Source organism: Pelecanus crispus, chromosome Z (genome assembly GCF_030463565.1).
Source record: "Pelecanus crispus isolate bPelCri1 chromosome Z, bPelCri1.pri, whole genome shotgun sequence".
Lineage (NCBI taxonomy): Eukaryota > Metazoa > Chordata > Aves > Pelecaniformes > Pelecanidae > Pelecanus > Pelecanus crispus.
Window position 1 is genome coordinate 44,616,551 of NC_134676.1, and position 22,897 is coordinate 44,639,447.

Below are 22,897 nucleotides of genomic sequence, written 5' to 3' on the forward strand. Positions count from 1 at the left end.
GTCCTGATTCTTGCAAAATCTGGACTTGTTTCCTGGTGAGTGTTACCATCTCACTGCTTTTCTGCTTTCCTGAGGACAATAGCTAAGTCTGCTGAGATGCCTTGGATAGCAGCTCTGTGCAATTGCTAATTCTCTCTTCTGTCCTTTGTCTCCTCTGGTTTGATCTGTTCAGTGCTCTGTTTCCCTCACTTTGTACTTAAGATCTAGGTTTTGCCCTGCTATCTGTGAGCTGTGTCTCTGTATGAGAGGGTGGGCTGCAGTCTCTTGTGTGATATTGGGAGCAAATGGGATTTTCCTGTTAGTGTTGTGGAGAACAGTGGGAATATCACAGTGTCAGTTTGTGGAAAATAGAGGTTGCTTTGCAGCTGTTACAAGGAGACAGATTAAATTTCCTGTTTTAAAGAATAAGGGAAGGGGTTTTTTTTCATTTTGAAATTAAAAACTGAAGTTAGCATAACTTCTGTTTGCCCTCCTGAAACATTTCCCTACGTAATTAGTTTAATGTATTTCCACATGCAGTAATGTTTTCTTAGGATGTGAAGCGGAGGAGGCACAGAAAAACCTTACGTAGCAGCTTAAAGATTGTATTTATATGTTTCCAAAGATGATGTTCATACTCCCTGACTGAACAGTAACCAACCACAGTGAATATCTGATTTAGTGGTGTTTGCTTGCATTTATACAGCTTGCTTAGAATTGAGTGGTGTCTATTTCTGTCAAATACAAATGCAGGTGGGTTTTTTGTTGTTGTTTCTATTGTAGACTTGCCCTCAGCAAACTTAAGCAATTACAACATCACCGTGGTGGAAGGAAAGAGCATCACTTTGTACTGTGATACTACTGGCGGGCCACCCCCTAATGTGTCCTGGGTGCTCACTAATCTTGTTTCAAACCATGAGGTAAGTTTCGTATTCGAATACATGACGATTCAGAAACAGGAGATACCTGCTGAAGGATGGAATGAAGGTTCATGTAAACTTTAGTTAACTTTTTATTAAAAAGATGAAATAAAAAATTAATGTTGGGATTACATTTATTTCTGAGTTACTTTCAATCCAGGGTGACTGCTGCAGTGTTCTTGGACAATGGCAAACATTTGCTCCTCGAGACCCTGATTTGCACTCTGGTTTTTGGATGTTCACTTGTAAATGAGAGTACTGCAAATTTCTGGAAGTAATGTGGTGAATCGGGATACTGAAATGCAAGGGCTTTCTTATTATCACTGATACCTGCATACAGAGAATAAATCTAATCTACCCTAGGAATGAAAAAAGCTTTGTGTCTCTAGTTTTATTATATTTTCATGCCAAAAGCTTGGTGTGTTGGAATTTGTTTGTAAATACTTTGTGGCTTTTTAAATTTTCCTTCAACAAACAAAGCAACAACAGGAAGACTTGGAAATTGAAGTGCAGGTTTTACTAAAAAGAATGGCAGTTTTTTTAAATGAAGTATGAAGATGTTACCTCAATAAAATCATCTAGGCAGCGGGAATTTTGTTTTCTGAATTTCTTATTCTGTGTCCCTACTTTAGACTGTGTGCACACTGGAGGTAAAATGATTAAGTTCTTTCTGATGGAAGTGTTGTTAAGGAAAGGAATATAAGCAGATCTTCAACATGCAACTGCTGACATCTTGAACTGCAGTTATTTACACAGTGGGCAAGACCCTTTGTTATTTACAATTTTATGGCATTGGCTTTCCTACATTCATGATGGTGCAGACTGCCTAAAGCTTCCTGGTCTGTACAAAGTATGGGATGTGTACTTCCAAAACTGTTCCCTAAAACTGTTCCTGCAGTGCAGAAGAGACAGGACCTCTGGGGTCTCATAATCTTTGTACATTCTGCCTTGAGGTCATTATATTTGGCCTGTATAGAATTTGACTAGCCTGTCTTTCAGCTCTCATAAGTAAGAGCTCTGCAGAGCTCTAGTTTTATTTTTAAAATTTTCTCTAATCTGTAAAACTACCCAAAGGCATCAGTCGTCATCAAGAACAAGAAATTAAAACAGTTTGGGGAACCTATGCCAAGTTGTGCTCTTTCTTTTTTTTTGTTTTTTTGAGTTGTGAGCCAAAACAAATGTGGGATGCTGTTCAAAAAGTGAGATCACTGCATTTTTTAACCCTCCTATCTTTGAAATGCCATGGTCAGTTTGCCTCAAGCTTTCCAGAAATATTCTGTCCTGGCATAACTTTGTCTTGAGATTTCAGAGGGGCTCATAATATAGGCTAGCTAAAACCTTAGCCATGGAGCACAGTAGTCTTTTCAGTAGCAGAAGAATGAGTGCCTTTTAAACCTCATTTGCCATTCACAACTATCCTTTCCTTTTCTATGAGTGTTGTTTTTGGTTTCCTTTCTCTCACATCTCAGTTTCTGCCTCCCTTTTCTTCACCTCCTGTGCTGCTTTTGCCTGTTTTCTCTCTCTTTCCTGTTTTACAAAGAGAGACATTACCAAAAGTTAAAACTAAACTCTAGTCCTGCAAAGTTAACTATGTTCTCAGTTTCTGTGCTGATGTATAATCTCGTTGATGTTGGTTAGATTTTTCTTGCTCTAGATTTCAGCCCTGAGCCTGTGATTGAGCCTCTCTGCTTTCAGTCCAGCTTTGAGCACTGCTTACCTCTTAGAGTTGTGCATAGAGACATGTGCAATGGGGTGTTTGCTTTTCCACTCACCTCCCCTAGTGTCACACTGAAATCAAAGGGACATTTAACTTAAGTGGAGTTAAGGTGTCATCTCGAGGTTCAAAATTCTGGTCCCACAGGACTGTATGCAGGAGTGTTCCCGCATGTCCCCATTGCCTGCCACTGAAAGTATCTGTGGTTTTACAGATGCGGTGTGTTATTTGTTTGTGTTCTGTGCACCACTGAAGTGTATGTGTACCCTGAGAAAAGTACTTTAAAAGTATTTTTTAAAAATTATCCTAATTGTTGTTTATTTTCTGAATGTGTTTTGGTTCCTTTTTAACAAAATAGTCTCATGTTGTATGAAAAGTTCAAGTATGGAAATAGTAATTATTTGGAGATCATATGAAGGACCTGATTTAAGAAAACAAGAATCTTTAACAACTAGCTTTTTAGCGCTTTTTTTTAAATTCAGCCCTATTTGCTTTATTCAGTGTTGCATAGCTACATATTCAGTATGGCATTGAAGGCTGTAAATGGGTACTGAGCTTTCTAAGAATCGTAAGAATCAAGATTTCTAAGAATCATAATTCTTACCTTAATTAGCCTGTGCTTAAACACATAAACCAGTATTGGGGCAGTAACTTAGGTAGTAGAAGTTCTGTAATTTCTTGTGGAAGGTTTCATGATAAGAAGCTTTCAAGAGAAATTTGGCTAAGGAGGAGGAAGAAGACACATTGCTGTGTAGGTGCAGTAGAGCTCAGAAGGCAGCAGGGGAAGAGATGTCAAGCACAAGTGTAAAGGAAAGAGACAACAAGGAGTAAAGCAAGGATTGACCAGAATATAGGTGGAAGAAAAAGTTCAAGGGGAGCAGGGATAAACCATAGAAATCAGTCATGAAGTGTAAGAGAGGGATGAGCAAGGATATGGGTAGAGAAAAAAACATTTGTGTAGAGAAGAAGAAGTGTTTCAAAAAAAGGCAGAAACTGAAAGTGACAGGACAAAAAAATGGTTGAGTGCCGTGTTTGTAGCAGGACTTTTGGAGCTTTGAATCCACTGCCACTGACAGTTAGAATTGGTTCTGTTGGTGTTTTGTGTCTGTTTGGATAACACACTAAAGTAAGGCTTTTATTAACTGTGGACTGATACAGCTAAAAGGAAGGGAAAATGAAAAATGCCATTCTGCTGCGGCCAGCAGTTCCCCCCTTCCTTGTTCTTTATGCTGCTGTTGACACATACATGTTTTTTCTGATCGCTTGTAGAGTGACACAAGTAAGAACCCTGCCTCACTAACCATAAAGAACGTTTCATCCATGGACAGCGGACTGTGGATTTCCTGCGTAGCAGAGAACATTGTGGGAGAGGATCAAGCCTCTGCCGAGCTCACAGTATTCTGTACGTATGCAGGCCTCCACACAGCTCCCAAGGCCAAACTGCATTGGCAGCAACTGTTTTGGGTATAAATATTTTTTGGGCACGCAGGTTGGTGAAACGAAAACCCTTAAGGCATGTGAACTATCTACTGCAGTTAAAGCTGGGAGTAGCCCAACCAGCAGTCTTATTTATCTTTTTCAGCCCTGCCTTCTGCAAAAAATGTATTTCTAAGTACTTTATCTTCCAGTTAGAATGATCTGTGAGTAAAGGTCTGAAACCCAAAATACTCAATGGCACTGTCAGTGTGGGAAGGTTTGTAATGGTGTGCATGTACATAGACACTGTCTTAGGAATTAAGAAGTGTGAACACATCAAAAGGCTCATAGAACTAAGAGACTACAAATGTTTAAGTTCTTATTATCTAAAGCAACAACTGCTTTGTTCAAAAAATAACACACTTGCAACATTCGTACTGCCAGATGTAAATTTATTTGTCATAGCTTTGAATAATATATTTATTTTTCCAGGCCAAGGAAGGGGGAAGGGACATGTAGTGTAGAGGCTCTGGCTTTTTAGATCTAAGATGCAGCCTGAATTCATTTTATGTGAATTAGACAGCATGTTTTCACAAGTTGCAACCCTCTGTTTAATTGAAGATGGGAATGGAACGCTTTGTAGATGGCAAACTTTGTTCAGCATGTGCTCGTGACAGAGTGAGCTAGAAAAATCACTGTACATGTAGGTTTGTAGGTTGAAATTGGATGTATAATAGCTATGGGAAGGGACATAAACTAGAAATGTTTGAACAGTGTAAATGAGATTCTGAGCTTGGCACTGCTATGAGTGATAAAAGGGAGTATAACTAGATGAAATTGGATGCAGTTAAGAATAAGTATCAAGGAAAATTTCCCAATAGTGAAATAATGGGCAAGGTGTTGGAATAATCTCCTGAGGGAGACAGAACAAGTCTGCAAACTTGAGGCATTTAGCAGGTTTGAACAAAGAATGAGAAAATGTGTAGTAGAAAATCATCTTTCCCTGACAGAAGAATCCAGGGAATTAAGTAATCTGTTCTGGCTTTGATTCTGTGAAGAAAATAATCTGAAAGTTTGGATTCCTAGCTGAATATATTTCCAGTACTACTTGCTTTTGGCCAACTTTTAAATATTTTCAATACTGTTGTGTTCCTGCAGCACTCCTCTGCACCATTTTTTCAGTGGAGCAAAGCTAAAATGTCTCTCTGCCCCTTCTCAGTGATCCAGTAATTGAACTTCCCACACCTTACAGGGTTTAAGTGATTTAACAGGTGTTCAGTCTTTGTCTGAAACTAGTTTGTTTTGTTTCTTTCTAAAGAACGGCTTCATTTCAGTTGTGACCATAGTACCCTAGGCAGAGCAGGTGGGTTCCTGTGTGAGTATCCTCCAAATAGGTATCATTCCTACTAATAACATACTTTAGTACTGATGAATGAAAAATACTTTGCTGATAACTCTGGGGGGAGGGAGGGAAGGGAGGAAAAACATGTTCAGAATGTTCTGATCTTCTTCACTCTTTTTTCCAATATAGTTGCACCAAATATCACGTTTATTGAATCTCCAACCCCGGACCACCACTGGTGTATTCCATTCACTGTGAAAGGGAACCCTAAGCCCACATTGCAGTGGTTCTATGAAGGGGCTATACTGAATGAGTCTGAATACATCTGTACTAAAATACATGTAATCAATCAAAGTGAATACCATGGCTGCCTTCAGCTGGACAATCCTACCCACCTGAATAATGGTGCTTATACCTTACTGGCAAAGAATGAGTATGGAGAGGATGAAAAACGGGTTGATGCTCATTTCATGTCAGTGCCTGGAGACGGTGAGTATAATTTTTTTTTATGTTAGCAATTGCAAATTGATGAGACTGTGGAGACAGTGCTCCTGGCCAGTTTAACTCTATTGGAGGAAGCTTTTTATGTGCTTTTTTTTTTCTCTGAATGAATGTCTGCAAGATTAGTTGTAAAATAATGTTTTTCTTGAGCATTTTCTTCTTGTTTATTGCTTCTCAAGGGAGGCCACACTAGTGCTCTGTAAATCTTCCCTTTGAGTAACCATGCTCAATGACAGCTAGGGCTAGTAAAAGGTTGTTGTTTCTGAATTGTTTTCTCAAGCCTCAGTTCTGATCCTGGAAAGCACTCAGTGCCAGTTCAGCCACCCTGTAAGTTTTCTGCACTGCATGTGAGCGCAACTAGGCAGTGTATCCAAGGACACAGGGGATGCCTATGCAGCATCTAGTGCCTTGTTGCAAAACCAGTAGTGTAGTTCAGTGAGTTGATGATAGTATGTTCTTCAGGACACCAGAGGGAGCTGGAGAGAAAACAAGTAACCCAGAGGCAGGATGGACAAGGTCTCAGGACCTCACAGGCATTTCGATGTCCAATTCCCATTTGTTTCAGTGGAGGCTGGGCACCTACTTGCCTAGCAATATCTGCACTCAGGATGGTTGCTGTTAAATATATGCATCTTTAGTTGCTCTCAAGGCTCTGCCTCAGCCCTCCTAAATGTTATGTGAGCAGGCTCAAGGTGGACTACCACTTTGAGCTGAAGGGACTACTATAAGTGATTGATGTTCACCGTGGTTTGATCTTTTCCCACATCTTCAAAACCATATGTGAAGTGACTGTAAGAGTAAGAAGGCATACATGTAAGCATATTGCTGTATGTGGAAAAAACTCTGAGTGGACCTTGCACAGCTGGAGTGGAAATAAAGGCCTGTTTTTGCGCAAATAATTGCACAGTCATATCTGAAAATATGAGCATGTGTGTACCTTTGGCTTTTTAGCCATGGGATATAAATAGCCTTCTTTTTTGAAACAGCAATGTGCAGTGCTAATATTATCTGGCAGGAAAAAAAAAAAGCGAATCTTTAATTCTCTCTCCTACATTGCAGGCTACAGACAGTAAAAATATGTTCTGTATTTAATGTTTTTCCCTATCAGCACAGTCTGCTGTATGGAGAGAATTGGCAGGTCTTTTGCTTTCCCACCCTTAGAAGGAGAAGGTGAAGAGCTGATGCAATCAGGCTTTATTTACTCCTGCTGTCCTTAGTACTCCTCTCCTCTTTTCTCTCTGGAGTTCTTCCTTAAATAGACTCATTACAGAAACATGCCATGGTTTCAGCTAGTGGCATCCTCTAATACTGCATTATAATGGTTTAGTAAAACAGTTCACCTCAGAGATGTTCGGTGTACAATGGAGGTTCTCTTACACCCTGATTATTTAATATGAATCAGGCTTCATTTTCTTAACAGAATAGCAGTATCATTTTTTGTCTTTGATCCAAATCACTTCTACTATTCTGTTTTTCCTTTATGCTTCTCCCCCATACACTGAAAATTTCCCAGTTGTGGCCTTTTAAATCAGTAAACAGAACTGTAGGTATTCTCCAAATTAGAAAGACAGCATTATTTATTTGTTCCATCCTCTTTATACCCATAAGGAATATAAGTCTCCTAAGATAATCTGTGCTGTGTTCTTTAAGCATTTCCCAATCTCTGTGGTGGATTAAGCTTCACAAAAAGAGTATAGAGGAAACTGGACTATGTATAGACAGGATGTAACTGCATTAGAAGTCAGTTCATGCATAGTGGATGGCGCCAAACCAGTCTTAAAAATTAACAATGGTGGAAATTGCTTACCTACTTAGCCTCCTCAATATTGTTTTTATCAGTGGGGCTTTTTCCTATGAGAATTCATGGCACTGAGCTGTGGAAAATGTCACAACATTGTTGTCTCCTTCACTGAAACTGGCATAAAAGCAAATGTTAAAAAACTAGAATCCTCTGTGCATTGTATTACAATTTTTGTTTTAGACTATTACTATTTAAAGCACTGTCAGGCTTTTTCAAACCATTAAAAAGCTTTTTCAGTGCTGTCGTTACTGTGTAGTTTCTTCTTTTGGCCCACATATTGTACAATGAAGCATAAAGATTAAGGCCTAGGCCCTGGTATTACGTTCATTTCCATGCCTTCATGACTGAATTAAATACCAGTCCTGATATTTCATGGGGTGCGGTGTACTCACTGAGCTTTAAACTGATTCTCTGGTTATTGCATCACTCACGGGCAAATGCTCTGAAGGTAAAAACAAAATAAAATAAAAAAAAACACCCCTCACCTGTAATCCGTATGTCTATCTAAACTAATTAAAACTAAGTCTGAAGCATGTTCTGTCATCAACAGTGTAATACTCTACTTTTAAAGTTGCATCAGACATAATGAAGACATGATTTGTGCTAAGATGCTCTCAACTTCCAGCATGCTACTTGCAGAACATTTTTCACGGGTCTGAGGACGCAGGCATAAAGGAGAGGAAAGCATGTACCACAGTGGAATTTGGATTGAGTTAATGATAACACAGTTAATGTAGTAAATTAAAACTTTGTTTTAGCCTGGAAGAGTACATTTCATATTCTCTTAGCTAGATTTTTAACTAGCTATAATCTACTAAAGTTCTTGGATTCCTGTGAAGCTGTTCTTGCTGAGGATGACTTGATTATTTGAAACAACATTGCAGCAAACAGTAAGCAGGAAATGTTCATGTTTTATTCTGGAGGCTGTTCTCATAGTTGATCCAAACCAGCTAATGAACGCGGGAGAGGTTTTTACCAATAATAAGTATTTTAATTAAGCTTATTCATCTGCCAGTTCTCTAAAAACAAGCTGAAGGAATCCAAGTCACAATAGTATCTTGTCAAAGTGAAAGAATATGTTAAATACACCTTAGAAGGAGCATCTTTCTTGTGCGGCATAACAACATGGGGCTGTTTTGCAGAAGTATGTTTTTGGATTGAGTCTTTTGCTGCTGCTTTATTTTGAAAATGTCAACTTTATAAAGAAAGAAGCAAGTGAACCAAGTGTAGTTGATGTAGTTCATAAAAATGAGTGACTAGGGTAAGTCTCTTAATAGCTTATTTACACAACAACGTGTTCTGCCAGGGACCAAAGCAACAATGCTGTTCTGTATTTGCCTTAGAAATAATTGTGTGTAAATGTGCAAAATTGCTGTCATGAAGTTTAATGTTAAAATAGCTTCCACTGATGTTTTGATGATTGAGTAGATATGTTTTTATGTAGGGAATACTAAATAGAAATTCGGGGTTTGTCCAGCATCTTGATTTTTGCAGCTTTATTTCCAATGAAGTATTTAGTTATATAAAAGGTATTTGAATGGAGTTGATGACTTCCTAGTTTATATCTCTGGCAGGAGTTAGGGGTTAAACTAATCTGATTCCTTTATCCCAGTTCCAGTAAACAGTAACAAAAATGTTGCCATTTAACTCAGGAATAAAGGCCTGGGAATTTTTTTTTTGGGTTCCCCACCCCCTGCACTCCCCTTCATATTACAGAAGATAAATTAGAAATACTGTCTTTCAGCAGATGGATGTTTTATACTGGAAAAACTGAATCCATGAACTTTTATGGACAGAATACCCTAGTCAGAAGGGTTGAGGACAGATAGTACAAGCTTTCTTCACTTATTTCTTTCTGCAGATCGACATGACAGTTCTCATGGGGTCTATTAACCTGTATCTCTGGGTACTAGAATATCTTCAACTGCATTTAAAAATAAACCTAATTATCTGCTGCCATTCGACAAATAGGTTGCAACTCTGTTTAGTATTTTCAGCACAGATTTTCACATTGTTGACATAAGCAAAACCAATGGTGTTCTGGTCATACTTCACAGTGGCTTTATGCCAGTGTAATGCCACTGCTATGGATTTACTGTATAGTACTATAAACAGAATTACGCTTTTTGAAGTTTGATTGATCTTCAGAGATTTTAACTATCTGTTAATTTTATTTCCAAACCAACAAAAAGAAAGAGTGAAAATATGGAAGAGATGATTAGGACCCTACTGCATAAGCTATGCTATAAATATGTTATAGACTAGAATGAACGGATATGTTGAAATACAACACAAGTATCTTTCAAAGCGTGAATAGTCTAATAGTACGCTAATTTCAGTGGGCGTTCTGTGCATTATGCTCCCATATGTGCTCAGCCTTACATATGGGCAGTAATTAGAAAAAGCTGCAAACTGGAACTAGTAAAATTTAGAAAAGTGTAGACTAGACGGGTATCCATTTGCTTGTGCAAAGGCTGGCTTCTGAGACATCTGACTCTTTTGGTAAGAGTTTTGTCTGTGTATCAGCTGTGCAGCTGGCTTCTTGGAAGCATCCTTTTACAGAGCAAATGAAATGGTGCTGCTTAGGTCATTGCTACCTCTAGCCCTTAACTTGCCAGCCCACAGCTAAACTGGTTTGCTCTCACGGTGATTTAATAGCAAAATTTTTTGGCCAGGTAAAAATCAGTGATTGTTGATGCTCACTGAAGTCTGCTTCCACTTAAGGTCAGGGAGAATTTTACCATTGATTTTTCAACAGGAATAGTTATTGTTGCACTTATTCCAGCTATACACTAACAGTGGAAAGCAGAGTTTTGCCCAGTTGGGAAATTCGCCTGAGTTTGCCAGAGCTAGTGCCCTGTGCATTAGCTGTTCCATATGAAGCAAAATATTAACCTCTGGGATAGCTCTAAAATGGTTGTAAACAAAATCTGATAAAGAGATACTGCAATATATTGATGTTGCTTTGCATTTGTGTAGGTACTGATTGTTGTTGAAAATAACGTGTCAACTCTTAAAAAAATTCCTAAAGAAACTCTTATTCTTTCAGCATTTGCAATCTATTTACAAAGGCTTTTTCTTTTTTTTTTTTTTTTCTCTTCTCCATGTACAGGTAGTGGCCCAATTGTGGATCCAGACGTTTATGGTATATATTTGATTTCCTTTTTCTTTTCTTTTAATGATAGAAGTGAGAAATGAAGGAACTGAATCCATTAAAAGATTGAATGTCAGGCTCAGTTAAGTTGAAATGGCACATATTATAACACAATTCTAAAAGGTACTTTGCATTTTTGGTTCTTCTCCTGCCTTGTATTATTTAAGATAGATGAGGGCAATATGACGTTTTACTTACTCCACTGCTTTTGATTCACGTTAGGAAGCAACATAAATCCATTGCTACAAGTGGTTGCAGTTGATCCTGTAGGATGACAGCTGTCTGGTGTAGCTCACAGGCATGAGATTTGTGAACCTTTTGGAGGCATTTCTTGGAGGAAAGAGAGTTCGTGATTTCTACTTATATAACTTAATTTATTTTCTCAGGGATGATTCCATACTTGTTTTGCCTCCAAAAATGTACCCCTAAATCCCACTTAAAAATGAGGTTGGCACAAGTACGTTTTGCTGTAGGCAATTTATTTTGCTCTGTCCGCTCATTTGTACCTTCCCTTAATCTCTCTTGCATAAGCAGACCATCAGCTTCGTGATATCTGAGTGTGTGCCAGAAGATCTGATGACACAGTGTTCACATCAATTTTTTAGTTAGGCGAAATGTTTTGGTCTGTGCCTAGTGAAAGCCTGTGTGCACTAGAATAGAAGCTGCAGAATGAAAAGCAACTGGCTAGTTTTGCGTAATACTTTTGGTATACTTCTGGTGAGTAGGAAAGGCTATCCTAACCAACATACCCAAACGCCCTTTAGCTTCCAGCAGAAGCTGGATCCTGTTTGGAGTACTTTTTATTTGGATGAAATGGCCCATCACTCAAGTTTCCTTAAGCTGATTTAAATGTTATTGCTTTGATTCCATTCCATGTCATTAAACTTTAGCAAATGTGCAATTGAAGCATCAATTTGGCTTTAAGTGCTTAGAAATACTAAAGGATAGCTTCCCCTCCCTCTCTTTCCAGATTCATTTTTCTTAGGGGGGGTTGGAGGGTGGGAAGGTGGTGATGATTTGCACAATTTCTTACATGTGTTTTATTATATAAGCTGTGTGCATGAAGATTTTGATTCTGCGCTGTTTATCGAGGTCCTGATGCCTGTGTATGGCTTTAACCATGTGAGTGCTGTGCTTCCATTGACTTGGGTAGGTTTCTGCTGAGGTGTGCGCTTCAAGTTGCGCTAGCGGATCACAGCCTGCAAGACCTAGTCCTGATGAAAGCAGCCTTCCTTCTTTTTCCTGGCTTTTCTTTCTGCTCTTTGAAACTGCTGTCTTTGATCTTTGTTTCAGTGACTCAGTGCTTGCTTTGAGAAACACTTTGTAGTCCAGAGTGTTTCCCTAATTATTCCAAATTCACAAGTCCAGTTAGTGAGGTGAATAAATGAGGCTGGCTGGAGAGTCTAGGAACTGATAGACTTCTTCGGAGAACCACTGCCTGCATGGCTGACAGTGGGATGAGCTCCCCCCAGAGAATGAGTGGTTTTCGTAGTTTTTTATAGGCCACTCTATCTCTATGCTAACCTGTTTACCCAAAACTTAGGTTATGTTGGAAGGAAGATCTAAAGCACACCCCTGCCCCCGCAGCCTTCCCTTTAAAACGCATTTTTCAGAGCCCCCTGCTAATCGTGTTGCAAATGTGCCCAGTGTAGTGGGTAAAGACGGCGGCAGAGGATTTGATCCTGCTGGGCGCTGGGCCTAGCTGTGTGCCTGTCAGCCTTTTGGCTATGGGTAGAGTTAATAGGAGCTGCAAGGTACTTCCCTGCAAGCTTTGGGGTGCCGCAGGGCCAGGGGCTCCCCGTGGGTCGCAGTCAGGGCAGGGCCTGGCAGCCAGGCTCGTCCCACCAGCCCAGCCCGGAGCAGGGCAGCCGGGAGGCCCGTGGGCAGGCCACAGTCCCAGGGATCGGGCACTGCCCTGGGGCTGAGGCCGGGCCACGGGCCCACGGCTGGGCCCGGCTCAGCGCGGCTCATGGCCGGGCAGGGCCGGGCTGTGAGGAGATGGAGACGGAAGCGATGGAGGGCGGGGGACCCCGGCCTCAAGTACCCCTCTGCACGGAGCAAAGCCCTTTGTAGCTGGGTTGGTCTGTCCCTTGGGAATTGACCTTCTGTGTCCTGCGCTCCACGTGAGGCGATTTCCAAACATTTTCTGTGAAGTGTTTTGAGCGTGCAGTGGGAAACGGAAGAATTGATGAGGTCGCAGCAGGCTGCGTGACATTGTGTTTGCCGGCGGGGGGGAGTCCCGGCTGCACGGGGCACTCTGCCTGCTGCAAGTGTGGAGCAGTCACCAGTGCCTCCGGCTCCCCTCGCGGAAAAGGCAGAGGGGAGAGGCTGTCCTGGCCCCATCTGGGAAGTAACTGAGAGAAATAAAGTGACTCACTTGGGGCTGAGCAGGAAATCAAACGCAAAGCCAGCTTTGTTGGCTCTGAGTTCATGTCTTCGTGCCACGCTGCTTCTTCTAACATGGTTGTAAACATGAGAGAGACAACATGGCCTGTATCACCCATCCCCGCAGAGGACTGTGCAGAGTGACCCCCCCGGTGCTGGTGTGACTGTGCTCCTGTCTGTGTCCCAGCCGCTGTGCACCTTGTGTGTAAAACGGCTGCAAAAAAAAAAAAAAAAAAAAAAAAATACTGCCCGGCATGAGTTGCGATTCACCACACTTGGCGTAGTCACAGGTGGCTGTGTGAGGTTCGTGGCCCCGGAGAACCTGGCCCTGAAGTGATACGCGTCCCACATATCAAGAGGCGTGACCCTGTCTGTATCAGAGTGCTCGATGTCTATGTCAGGATTTCACAGTGAAATGAACAGGAATTTGTTTAACTCAGAATCGCCCAGTTTTGGCTGGATAGCTGATGTGCGTATTTACCTTGCCTGGCTCACCCACTTCAAGAGGCTTTGAAGATCTGGCACGAGTTCAAACGCAGGCGCTTCACAGTCACACAGCGGGGAATGGCAGTGCAACACCAGCGTACCGACGTGGCCTTAGCTGTTGCCCGTTTTCATATAAAAGTGCATTCAGGGAGTTTACAGACCAGACCTGAAACACTCGGCACAGTTTTCATTAGTCCTTCAGGGTGTGATTTCCAGGGGCTTGGTACAGACGTGCGCATAAGCAGAACTGCAAATAGTGTTGGCTTTTGCCCACCGCTATTTAGAGGTAAAATTAAGAGCAAAAAATTTCCCTCTTGAAAGTTTGTATAACAGAGCCAGAGCAGGAAAGACTCTAAATATTTGGTTTTTATATTGGTCTTATAAAGCTACCATAAATACAGGGCTGGTCAAAACTTACCTTTGTAAAGATTTTCCCAGCTAATTGTAAAGGAAGGCCCATTTTGTAGGTGGAGATACTTGTTCTAAAGTGGGCTCTGCCTGCAAATGAATGAAGCAGAAGTCTCCTCCTTTGCTGTGGCAAAGTGGGTGGTCATGTTGGCGGATGGTCTGCGCAGCACCTTGTCTGAGTGTCCAGGCTGCTTGCGCAGGTGAGCCATTCAGGCAGGGCTTGTGCTGCCCAGAGTACGGAGTGCTGTTTGTTTGCCTCTCACTACTGTTCCAGCCTTGCTGCATAGCAAGCTGTAGGCATAGAGGTGCAGTGACGGTAAACGACCAGGAAATTAAATTTTGTTTCTCATGAAAGCTCTGTATACTTAGTACGCATTTTGTCTTGAAAGAGTCCTGTCCTTCAGCATGCATGGTGTAGAGCCAAAATAGACTACCTGAGCTGCTTAGGCAACCTGACTGTACTGACTGTAGCACTGGTGCCAGAGGTAGCTGCGTAGCTTCATATACCAAAAAATCTGCAGCCCTGCCGAGTGCTTTGCAGAAAGCAAATGTGTTCATGTATGCATGAAGATCAAAAGCCCACTGCAGCTTGTTGCTAGCATTGCCAGCTGAGCTCTCCAAAATGGCCTTGGGAGCTAAAGAAGATAAACTCCACTGAGGTGCAGGCTCTCCCTGCCCTTGCTCAGCAGCAGCTCTGCATTCGGAAGAGTTCCTGCCTTTGTAGTTAGTGAGAGCTATGCCTCTGTGCTCAGCTTTTTCAGAGTTGCAGTTCAAATTTCATCTGTAGGCTTACAGCACTGATTTTAATCGAAATGTGTAAAGAAATACACAGTTAATTGCAAATTTAAATTACAGTGCTGGAGGTGCATTTTGTAATAGATGCAGTTATTGCCCTTGTTTGTTTCTTTCATCTGCACACATTACAGTCATAAAATTGAAACGTTATGCATATTTCCAGATGTAATCATAAAATTATGCATTTGTTATTTTAATGCATGAATCTCTAAGTTCATTTGTATATTATTTAATTCGTTGTATCTCATTTGAATAGTTTTGACAGGAAATTATGGACTGTAAATATCTGCGTTTCATTTTTAAATAATTATAAATAATTAAGCCATGTTCATTCTTTTTAATGGTTCTGGATTCACCCCTGCAGATCTGTCAGTGGAATTATTTTGATAAATCAAATTTGTTCATACCATCTCAGGCACTTATTTTTTTAAAGGTTTACCTGTATGACAGTTTATGATGCTAGCCTGTAACATCTGTGCACACAACAGTATTTTTTACTATTTTTTAAATGAAGAAAACCAGCTATTTCACATTTGATAGTAATAAACTAGCTAAAACCCCATCTGCCAAGTTCTTCTCAGCTAAACAAAAGTCCCCAAGCTAATTTCTAAGACTGTTGTATATTTGGCTGAATGCAAGGCTGGAGGAGCTCAGCGTAGAGGGCAGTCTTTCATTTTTAATGGGAAGTCAGAAGTGCATAAAAATAGCTTTATGGATGGAGTTCTTATTTAACTCTAGTTTTTCCAGTAGAGATACACATTGTGGTGTAGATCATTTCTCTTTTCAGTTTGCCAGTCATGACACATTTGTTCGATTATCTACCACAAGGATCCCCCCAAAATGTTCCAGCCATGTTAGCAATTATGTATTGTTCCCAAAGAGCTCAGAGTGCTGGGAGTTGTTAGTGGCCTTGCCATCTTACAGAGCAGAAATAATAAAGACAACCCTTTCCTCTGTAAGGTTACAAAATTATAAAAGCAACCTTTTTTCCTTTCCTAAGAGTATGAAACCACGCCTAATGATCTTGGAGACACCACAAATAACAGTAATCAAATCACTTCTACGGATGTTTCCAACAAAGAGAATGAAGATAGCATCACTGTAAGTATATACATTGTTTCCTGATCTGTAATCCTGGTGGGCTTTCTGGCTATACAACTCACAAAACTGCAGAGATTGTAATAGGACCCTGAGCCACCAGAACACTGGAGCTATTACTGTGTTGTGATCAAAACTCAGAAAAAATGGGAAAAAAAAGAAAATCAATGCTCCCCACTCTTGCCCTCCCCCCCAGTTTTGAAAGAGTGAATCACTTTTCAGTCCAAGTAGAATGGCTCGTTATTTTGTTTCATGCTTTTCCGAACAACTAACTGCTTTTTTAGCCTAAGACTTTGCTTCTAATTTTAGCCAAGGAGAGCAACTCTTTATTTACAAAACAAAGCCATCCAAGGTAATTTGAAGATTGTTGTTTGAATTCCAGTCCTGGAGTCAGCTCCTCCTTACAGAGAGGATGTGCGGCAGCGAACTTTCCAATTCTAATTGTATGTTTCTAAAACATGATTTTGTGTAGGTTTTTGATAGAATAATTTACAGTAAATTTTAGTGTAAGTAGCTGAATTGGTGGGCCTCCTCCTTTGCTGCCTTGCCTCTCATGCTTTCCTGAACTGAATTGTCAGAAACAGGTAGTGGGTGGCTAGCCTGGTTGATATTGCATCCTCCCTGCATCAGTGACTTGGTAAAGCAGCAGGCAGTGGACATCATGTGCATTCGTGAACCAGAGAGCACACTGTGAGTTTGGACACTCTGCTAGAAGATTGGGAGGATCCCAGACAGTCTTGTCTCATCTGATAACAGAATCATTGAATATCTGAGGTTGGAAGGGAACTCTGGAAATCCTCTGGTCCAATCCCCCCTGCTTAAAGCGGGGCCAGTGTGGTTGCTCAGGGTTGTGTCCACTCTGGTTTTGATATCTCCAGGGATAGAGACTCCACAGCCACTCTGGGCGATCTGTAGCAGTGTTCAACCACCCTCACAATAATTTTTTTCCTATGTGCTTTTCTTATGTGTTTTCTTATAACATGCCACTCTACTGCAAGGGAAAGGGGTGATGTGCACTACCTCCCACCTGCCTTGAATGTGTAGGATGTTGAAAAAGTTGTTCTTAGAGGTGTCTGAATCTCTGTTCTCTGCAGGACAGAAGAAACCTCAAGAAGCGGCTGTTTTCTGTACTCTTTGATCTGAGTGCAAATGTTTCCCAGTTGAAGTGAATTTTTACCTAACTCGTCTAATCTGAATGTATGCTTAATGTCTTTGAAAGTAGTTCATGAGAACAAAACAAGCAGATCTGTTTGTGTCCTCTTTTTTTAGGTGTATGTTGTGGTGGGAATTGCAGCACTGGTGTGCACTGGCTTAGTAATAATGCTCATTATTCTGAAGTTTGGAAGACACTCTAAATTTGGGATGAAAGGTAAGCAGCATTGTGTTTTATACCTTCCATAATTGTTGTGGGTTGTATGAGCTGATACTATAGGCTTCTGCACTGAGAGCAGTCAAAATAACTAGATTAGGTGCCATCACATTTAGTGTTTTGTTTATTCATCAGGTAAGTAAGGGCAGAGGCAGATGTAGACAGTGTAGAATTTTGGATCAAACTCTTCTCTTTTTTTCTTATGACAAATCCCATTTCTCTCCCTGTTGCTGCAAAGCCCCCTGGGACACTTCTTGAAGTAAAATATTACTTGAGTCAGTGTAGGTAGGAAGAAGATAAGAAATGAAATTTATTCTGATATGAGTTTAATTACAACAATTTGACGAGAATCTATGTTGTATGCTTCAGACCATACTACAAATCTCACATTAAGGTGAGAGATTCAAAGGGAAACAATGACAAGAGTGGAAGGTGCATTTGCAGTGGATCCTGTCACACTGGTGCTTTTCTTGACAGATGCATTTTCTTGGGCTTCTGTTTGTATCTTGGGAAGTAGCAGTTGGAGAGAGTGGCAAGTGCTCATGTCCCCATGGAAGGGGGAAATCTCAGCCCTTCCATTTATTCGTTTATTTATTTTACAGCCAGATGGAGGTACGTGCAACATGGAGGTACCTGCGACAACTCCATTACCATATTATTTCACTGATATCATCAGTCTGTGTCTGGCGATGTGGGTGAAACTGTATTTTAAAAAAAAGGAAAAAACCAGTGCTTTCTTGTTGGGAGGAGTAGAAGGTGCTTTGCTGTGTGCTAAAGGAGATAAGCTTTTGTTCTTAAGATGTGTAGTGGAGGGTCTGTGGAGAGAGTGGTAAGTAATCTTTTGGTAGGCTCTTGTTACCCATATGTCCTTCCTCTCAGCTGTGCTTATGACATAGCACCACATGGATGTGTATTTTGGTAACCCTTTCTTGTTCTTGACAAGTGCGCTTTTCAGAGATATCTACTGTATATTTTGTGTTTCTGTATTATGTTTAGAGGAGAGTTCCTGGAACAAACAAGATTTGAGCAGAGCAGAAAGATAGTCGGTGCAGATTAGCTTGCTGGGATGGAAACCTTTTCTCTCACCTCCTTCTGATATGACATAGTCTCTACTCTTTGTGGTAGCATTAGAAGAGGACAGTCATTGTGAAAAATCCTGAATAGCAACATGGAGCCAGCAGAATAGAGCTGCAGAGTTTTGGCCAAAGACTAGAAAAAACCTTCTGCGACTTAACAACAGTTCAGTGTAAATTTTATTTGTGTCTGAAGCTTTCTGAATTGCATTTAGAGAGCTGAAGTAGGTGGAAGCTAAATGAGAGCAACGATGAGAAATGTCTGATGTTAGCTCTTTAAAGCTGAATGCTTGTTAGATTTTTCAAAATTTGCATTAAGTATTTCAACATGACATTATTGGAGGAACTAGGAAGTAAACTCTGCCCTAAGGGAGAATGCAAAGACGTATTTTGTGTGGTAACATGTTCAGTTACCTTCCAGGAGGCTCCTTATACGACGGTTGTTTTTTAGTATCTGCAGGTACAACTTTTCCCAGGAAAATAATGCTCTTGCATGATCAGTAAGTTTGACCTCAGTAGTTTTTTGTTGCAGAATTGTCCATGTAGATCATATTTTAGTAAGGATACACTTTTGGGGAAATGACTATAAGAAATTATGAAAAGGCAGCGACCTCATATATGGTGGTTATTTTATTCTTTAAATTTGACCAGTGATGGTTAGGAAGATCAGTAAAATGAATTCACAGTTCAAGTACACTCCTTCAAAAACTAATCACAGTCGTGTTATGTGTGGTAATGGTGAAATGTCACTGTGAGCTACAAATAACTCTTGAATGTTTCATTAGAAAGAACTGACCTTCAGTTGTCCCTGAAGTGAACCTCAAACTTCTTCAGTTTGCATTCACAACTGAGCTTTGCAGTCTGGATCTATCCATAGTCCAAAGTCCCAGAAACACTCTCTCCATTTATCATCACCAGTATTATTGAATTTATATTAAAGCAATATTTAAAGACCTGAGATTAGAACACCATATTGATATGTAATAGCCAGACTATTGTTGTAATAATAAAATATTACCTGCTCTGAAAAGCCTGCAGGATAAGTATATCCTGAGAATTCATAAATGAAAATAAACAACCTGGAGTATTTGAGCATGAGAAAAGTAAGGCAAAGGTGAAGATAAATTTTTTGCAGTCAGTATTGATCAGTACAATACATTTAGAATGCGTATCTTGGAAATTCTGAATAAAAGGATCAAGCCAGCTACCTGTGAACTCCTTGAGTTATTTGCCATTGAACTCAGTGACAGCAAAGTTAGTCCCAGCTTAGCATACAGACATTGTGTTATAATTCGTGGTGTAATAAACAATCTTAGTAGGGAAGTAGGAAGGAATGAAATATCCATATTGACACTGAAAACATATATAAAATGTGATAAAAAAGTGTTCTTTTCAAATCTTCCCCAAAATATTAATGAATATTTTGCATTCATAAGAAGGAACTTCATGCGTTACATCAGGCAGAAATGTGCAAAAGGCTGTGCTTCATTTTTCTGTTACCTTGTGAGAGCACAACACAGTCACCTCAGACACCCTGTCATTAAATGTCTCCCCACCCTTTTTCGGCAAGGAGTTTGGAAAAGAACAAAGTAGTCAGTAACTGGAGCAGTCAAACTGGCACTCAATGGTATTTTTCATGTAACTGTGTAGTAAGAGGGAAAAAATGTTCAACTGAAAATCAGAAAAAGAGATGTGTAAATAGGCAATCAGCACAGTGTGTCTTGTAGGAAACATCTTTATGTAAGGGGTGAAATTTTCACCCAATTTGGGTTCACAGCAGGCATCTGTAGGTTCGTGAAGACACTGTTTTATTTTTAAATGCCAGTTTATCCTATCTTTTGCACGAGCATCATCTTCCCACTTCTTAGACTGTGCCCTTGCTGAGTCCTTCTGTGCTTAAAGAGGTTGAACATGGTTGGAGTGTGGGACTGACAGTGATAGCATCCCCAGAAAGAACTGTGGAGCGGGCAGTTGTGTCTGAGCTATGCTGCATCAGAGCTGATCGTACCTGGAAATGCTACACATGCTGAAGAGCTGCAGAGACTGCCACAGAGCTCACATGCCCCCATTGTCTTCTTTCCATTAGTGTACTGAGCAGAAAAGAGTCCACTTTATGTGATAGGGAGCACCAGGTCCTCTGGGAGCTTCCAGTACTTTGGCAGTACTGATCAATGTCTTATGAAGATCTGTTGAAGAGCTGTATAAAAATAACTTACCCTATCTTTTGGCTTCTCTCTTCATTTTGTGTATCTAAGGTGAGAGGACAACTTGGGATATGTTCTTTCACTCAGTTACCTTTCCAAATTCTAGTAATAGAGTGTTTTTGCAGGTAAGGATGACAAACAAAGCACTCCTTCACTGCCAGTAACAAAATGAAAACATTTTGTTTGTGATGTTCTGGATTCTGGTTAAAGTTGGGTTGCACCGTATGAGGCAATTGCTTTAATTCTTGCCTTTCTTTTTTTCATTCTGTCTTTTAGAGCTAGGGGAAATAGCAGGTTCTGATGATTAACTTCAGGAAAAGTCTTCGTACAGAACTGGTCTGTGATCTGTGCTACAAGAGACTTAAAATGGGGCTAGTACAAAAAAACCTGTTCTTTCTACTCTGTGGAAAACTCTCATGTTGTGCTAGACTTCCAGACTTCCATTGCAAAATTCATCAGAGTAACTGCCGAAACATAATTCTCTCTATTTTTCTGCTTGTGTACATTTTAAGCACTTTCTTACACAGGGTCTGTTGATAACAGCTTGGTGTGTGAAAAGCTGCTTTTGTTTGCTTGAATCTGGAGGTGAGTTTTTTTCACCCTTGCAAGATGCTGCAGCATAAATGGTGAAAGCTTCAGTTAATTTCTTAAGTGTATTCATTAAGATTTGTGCATTGCTCTTACAAAACACCTTGGCTTGCTTGCTTGCTGGAGGATGTGAAAGTGCTTATGGTGGGAATTCACTGAAGGCTGCCAAGACAGCTCTTATCATTTTTGTGTGTATTTCTGACTCCATCTAACCAGCTTATGAAACTGAAAAACAACAAGGGAACTGGAGTAGAGAGGCAGAGGAAAGTTTGTGAACTCCCTGAGAGGATTTGTGGAAGAATAATTCTAGTCGTGTTTTACTCTATCTCCCGTGTTGAAAAACAAATGTAAATAAACAACTAGTTGCAACATAACCAACCTGATAACACAGTTAGTAAATGTTAGTATAGCAGCATGCCACTAAGCATGAATGGGAGTATGGAGGAAACTGATGGAAGATAAATCAGTGGATAAAGTTTAAAATAGCATAATTCAGTTAGAAGGATGAAAACATTTTTGCTGATTTGAACTGTAATAAATTTTAGCACAGGGTGTCCCTATGCCAGCAACAAGGCAATATCCTTAGTGCTCCTTCCTTGCTAGGAAAGCTGGAAGTGGATAGTTACGGACAAGACATTATCACACCTGCTTTACTGTAGAGATAAATGGAGTTTCTGTAGGTTTTACCAAAACTAGAAAGGAGAGAGAACCCACTCCTTCACAACGCAGCCCCTTCTGTGTTTTAAGAAGCTAACAAATAGAGTCCGACAGAAGTAGAGAGAAACATAGGTGTACTTAATCCCTTTGGAGTGAGAGGGGTTTTTTTGAATGTTTGTATGAAGTTTCTGTCAATGCTTTGAGCTATGTGCAGTAGTGCAAAGGTAAGGGAACAAACTGAGTCTGAAACTGGCATCATACTTAGGCAGTGCCAGCTATCTTCTCCTATCTGTGGGCTTGGGTGTCACACTTTGAAAGGTGCTTCTTCTTCCTCCAGTGCTCTCTGAACTACCTACCATGTCTAAACATAAGTCCTGACCATGAATGCTTTGCCCCTTTTGTGGTCTTTCAAGTCTGTGCAGTTCAGGGTACAGAAATTTGTCTTTCTCTGATCAGGTAATGAGATCTTAAATGAGATTTAAGAAAGAAAACAGTGTCCCTTTTAGGATGAACACCCACTACCTTTCCTTCAAGCCCTTCCTAGCTGCTTGTCGTCATTTTTAAATGTAAGTTTAAAATTTGGACTATCAGTCAGGATGCTGTGCTCTTTCACCGAGCTGATTAAGTGATGAACACGCCCATGGATTTTGCCTGCCAAAGTCATAATAGGGTATTTTCTCCTGCTTCCTGATAGCTTTTTGTCTTAGGTGATTCCTGTAACTTTTGTGCTGGGCCATGAACGTCCTTGAAAACTTTTTAATTAAAAGCATTGGTTATTCCAACAGGGGCACATTCATAGTTGTGGAATATTTTTTTCCTCTCTGTGTGTCATTCACTATATTGTTTTTGCTTGTAAACTCTTGTTACATTTTGAGCTTTGGTCCAAAAGACAGTACAGGAGAGGGCAGCTTGGAGCTCATCTTCAGTTGCAGCGTATTTCATAGAATCATAGAATCATCGAATGCTTTGGGTTGGAAGGGACCTTTAGAGGTCATCTAGCCCAACCC

The 22,897-nt window shown here is 40.4% G+C and overlaps 1 protein-coding gene across 2 annotated transcripts in view; it reads left to right on the forward strand.

The window, feature by feature from the left end:
- Positions 1 to 22,897, forward strand: part of NTRK2 (neurotrophic receptor tyrosine kinase 2) — a 202,823-nt gene that overhangs the window by 41,178 nt on the left and 138,748 nt on the right. The window contains exons 6-11 of one of the 2 annotated variants that reach the window (XM_075725955.1): positions 763 to 899; positions 3,883 to 4,015; positions 5,561 to 5,860; positions 10,786 to 10,818; positions 15,902 to 16,002; positions 17,269 to 17,368. In XM_075725955.1, the coding sequence (XP_075582070.1) occupies positions 763 to 899; positions 3,883 to 4,015; positions 5,561 to 5,860; positions 10,786 to 10,818; positions 15,902 to 16,002; positions 17,269 to 17,368 (804 nt within the window). The remainder of the gene's footprint in view (positions 1 to 762; positions 900 to 3,882; positions 4,016 to 5,560; positions 5,861 to 10,785; positions 10,819 to 15,901; positions 16,003 to 17,268; positions 17,369 to 22,897) is intronic. The other variant, XM_075725956.1, reaches the window with a different exon arrangement.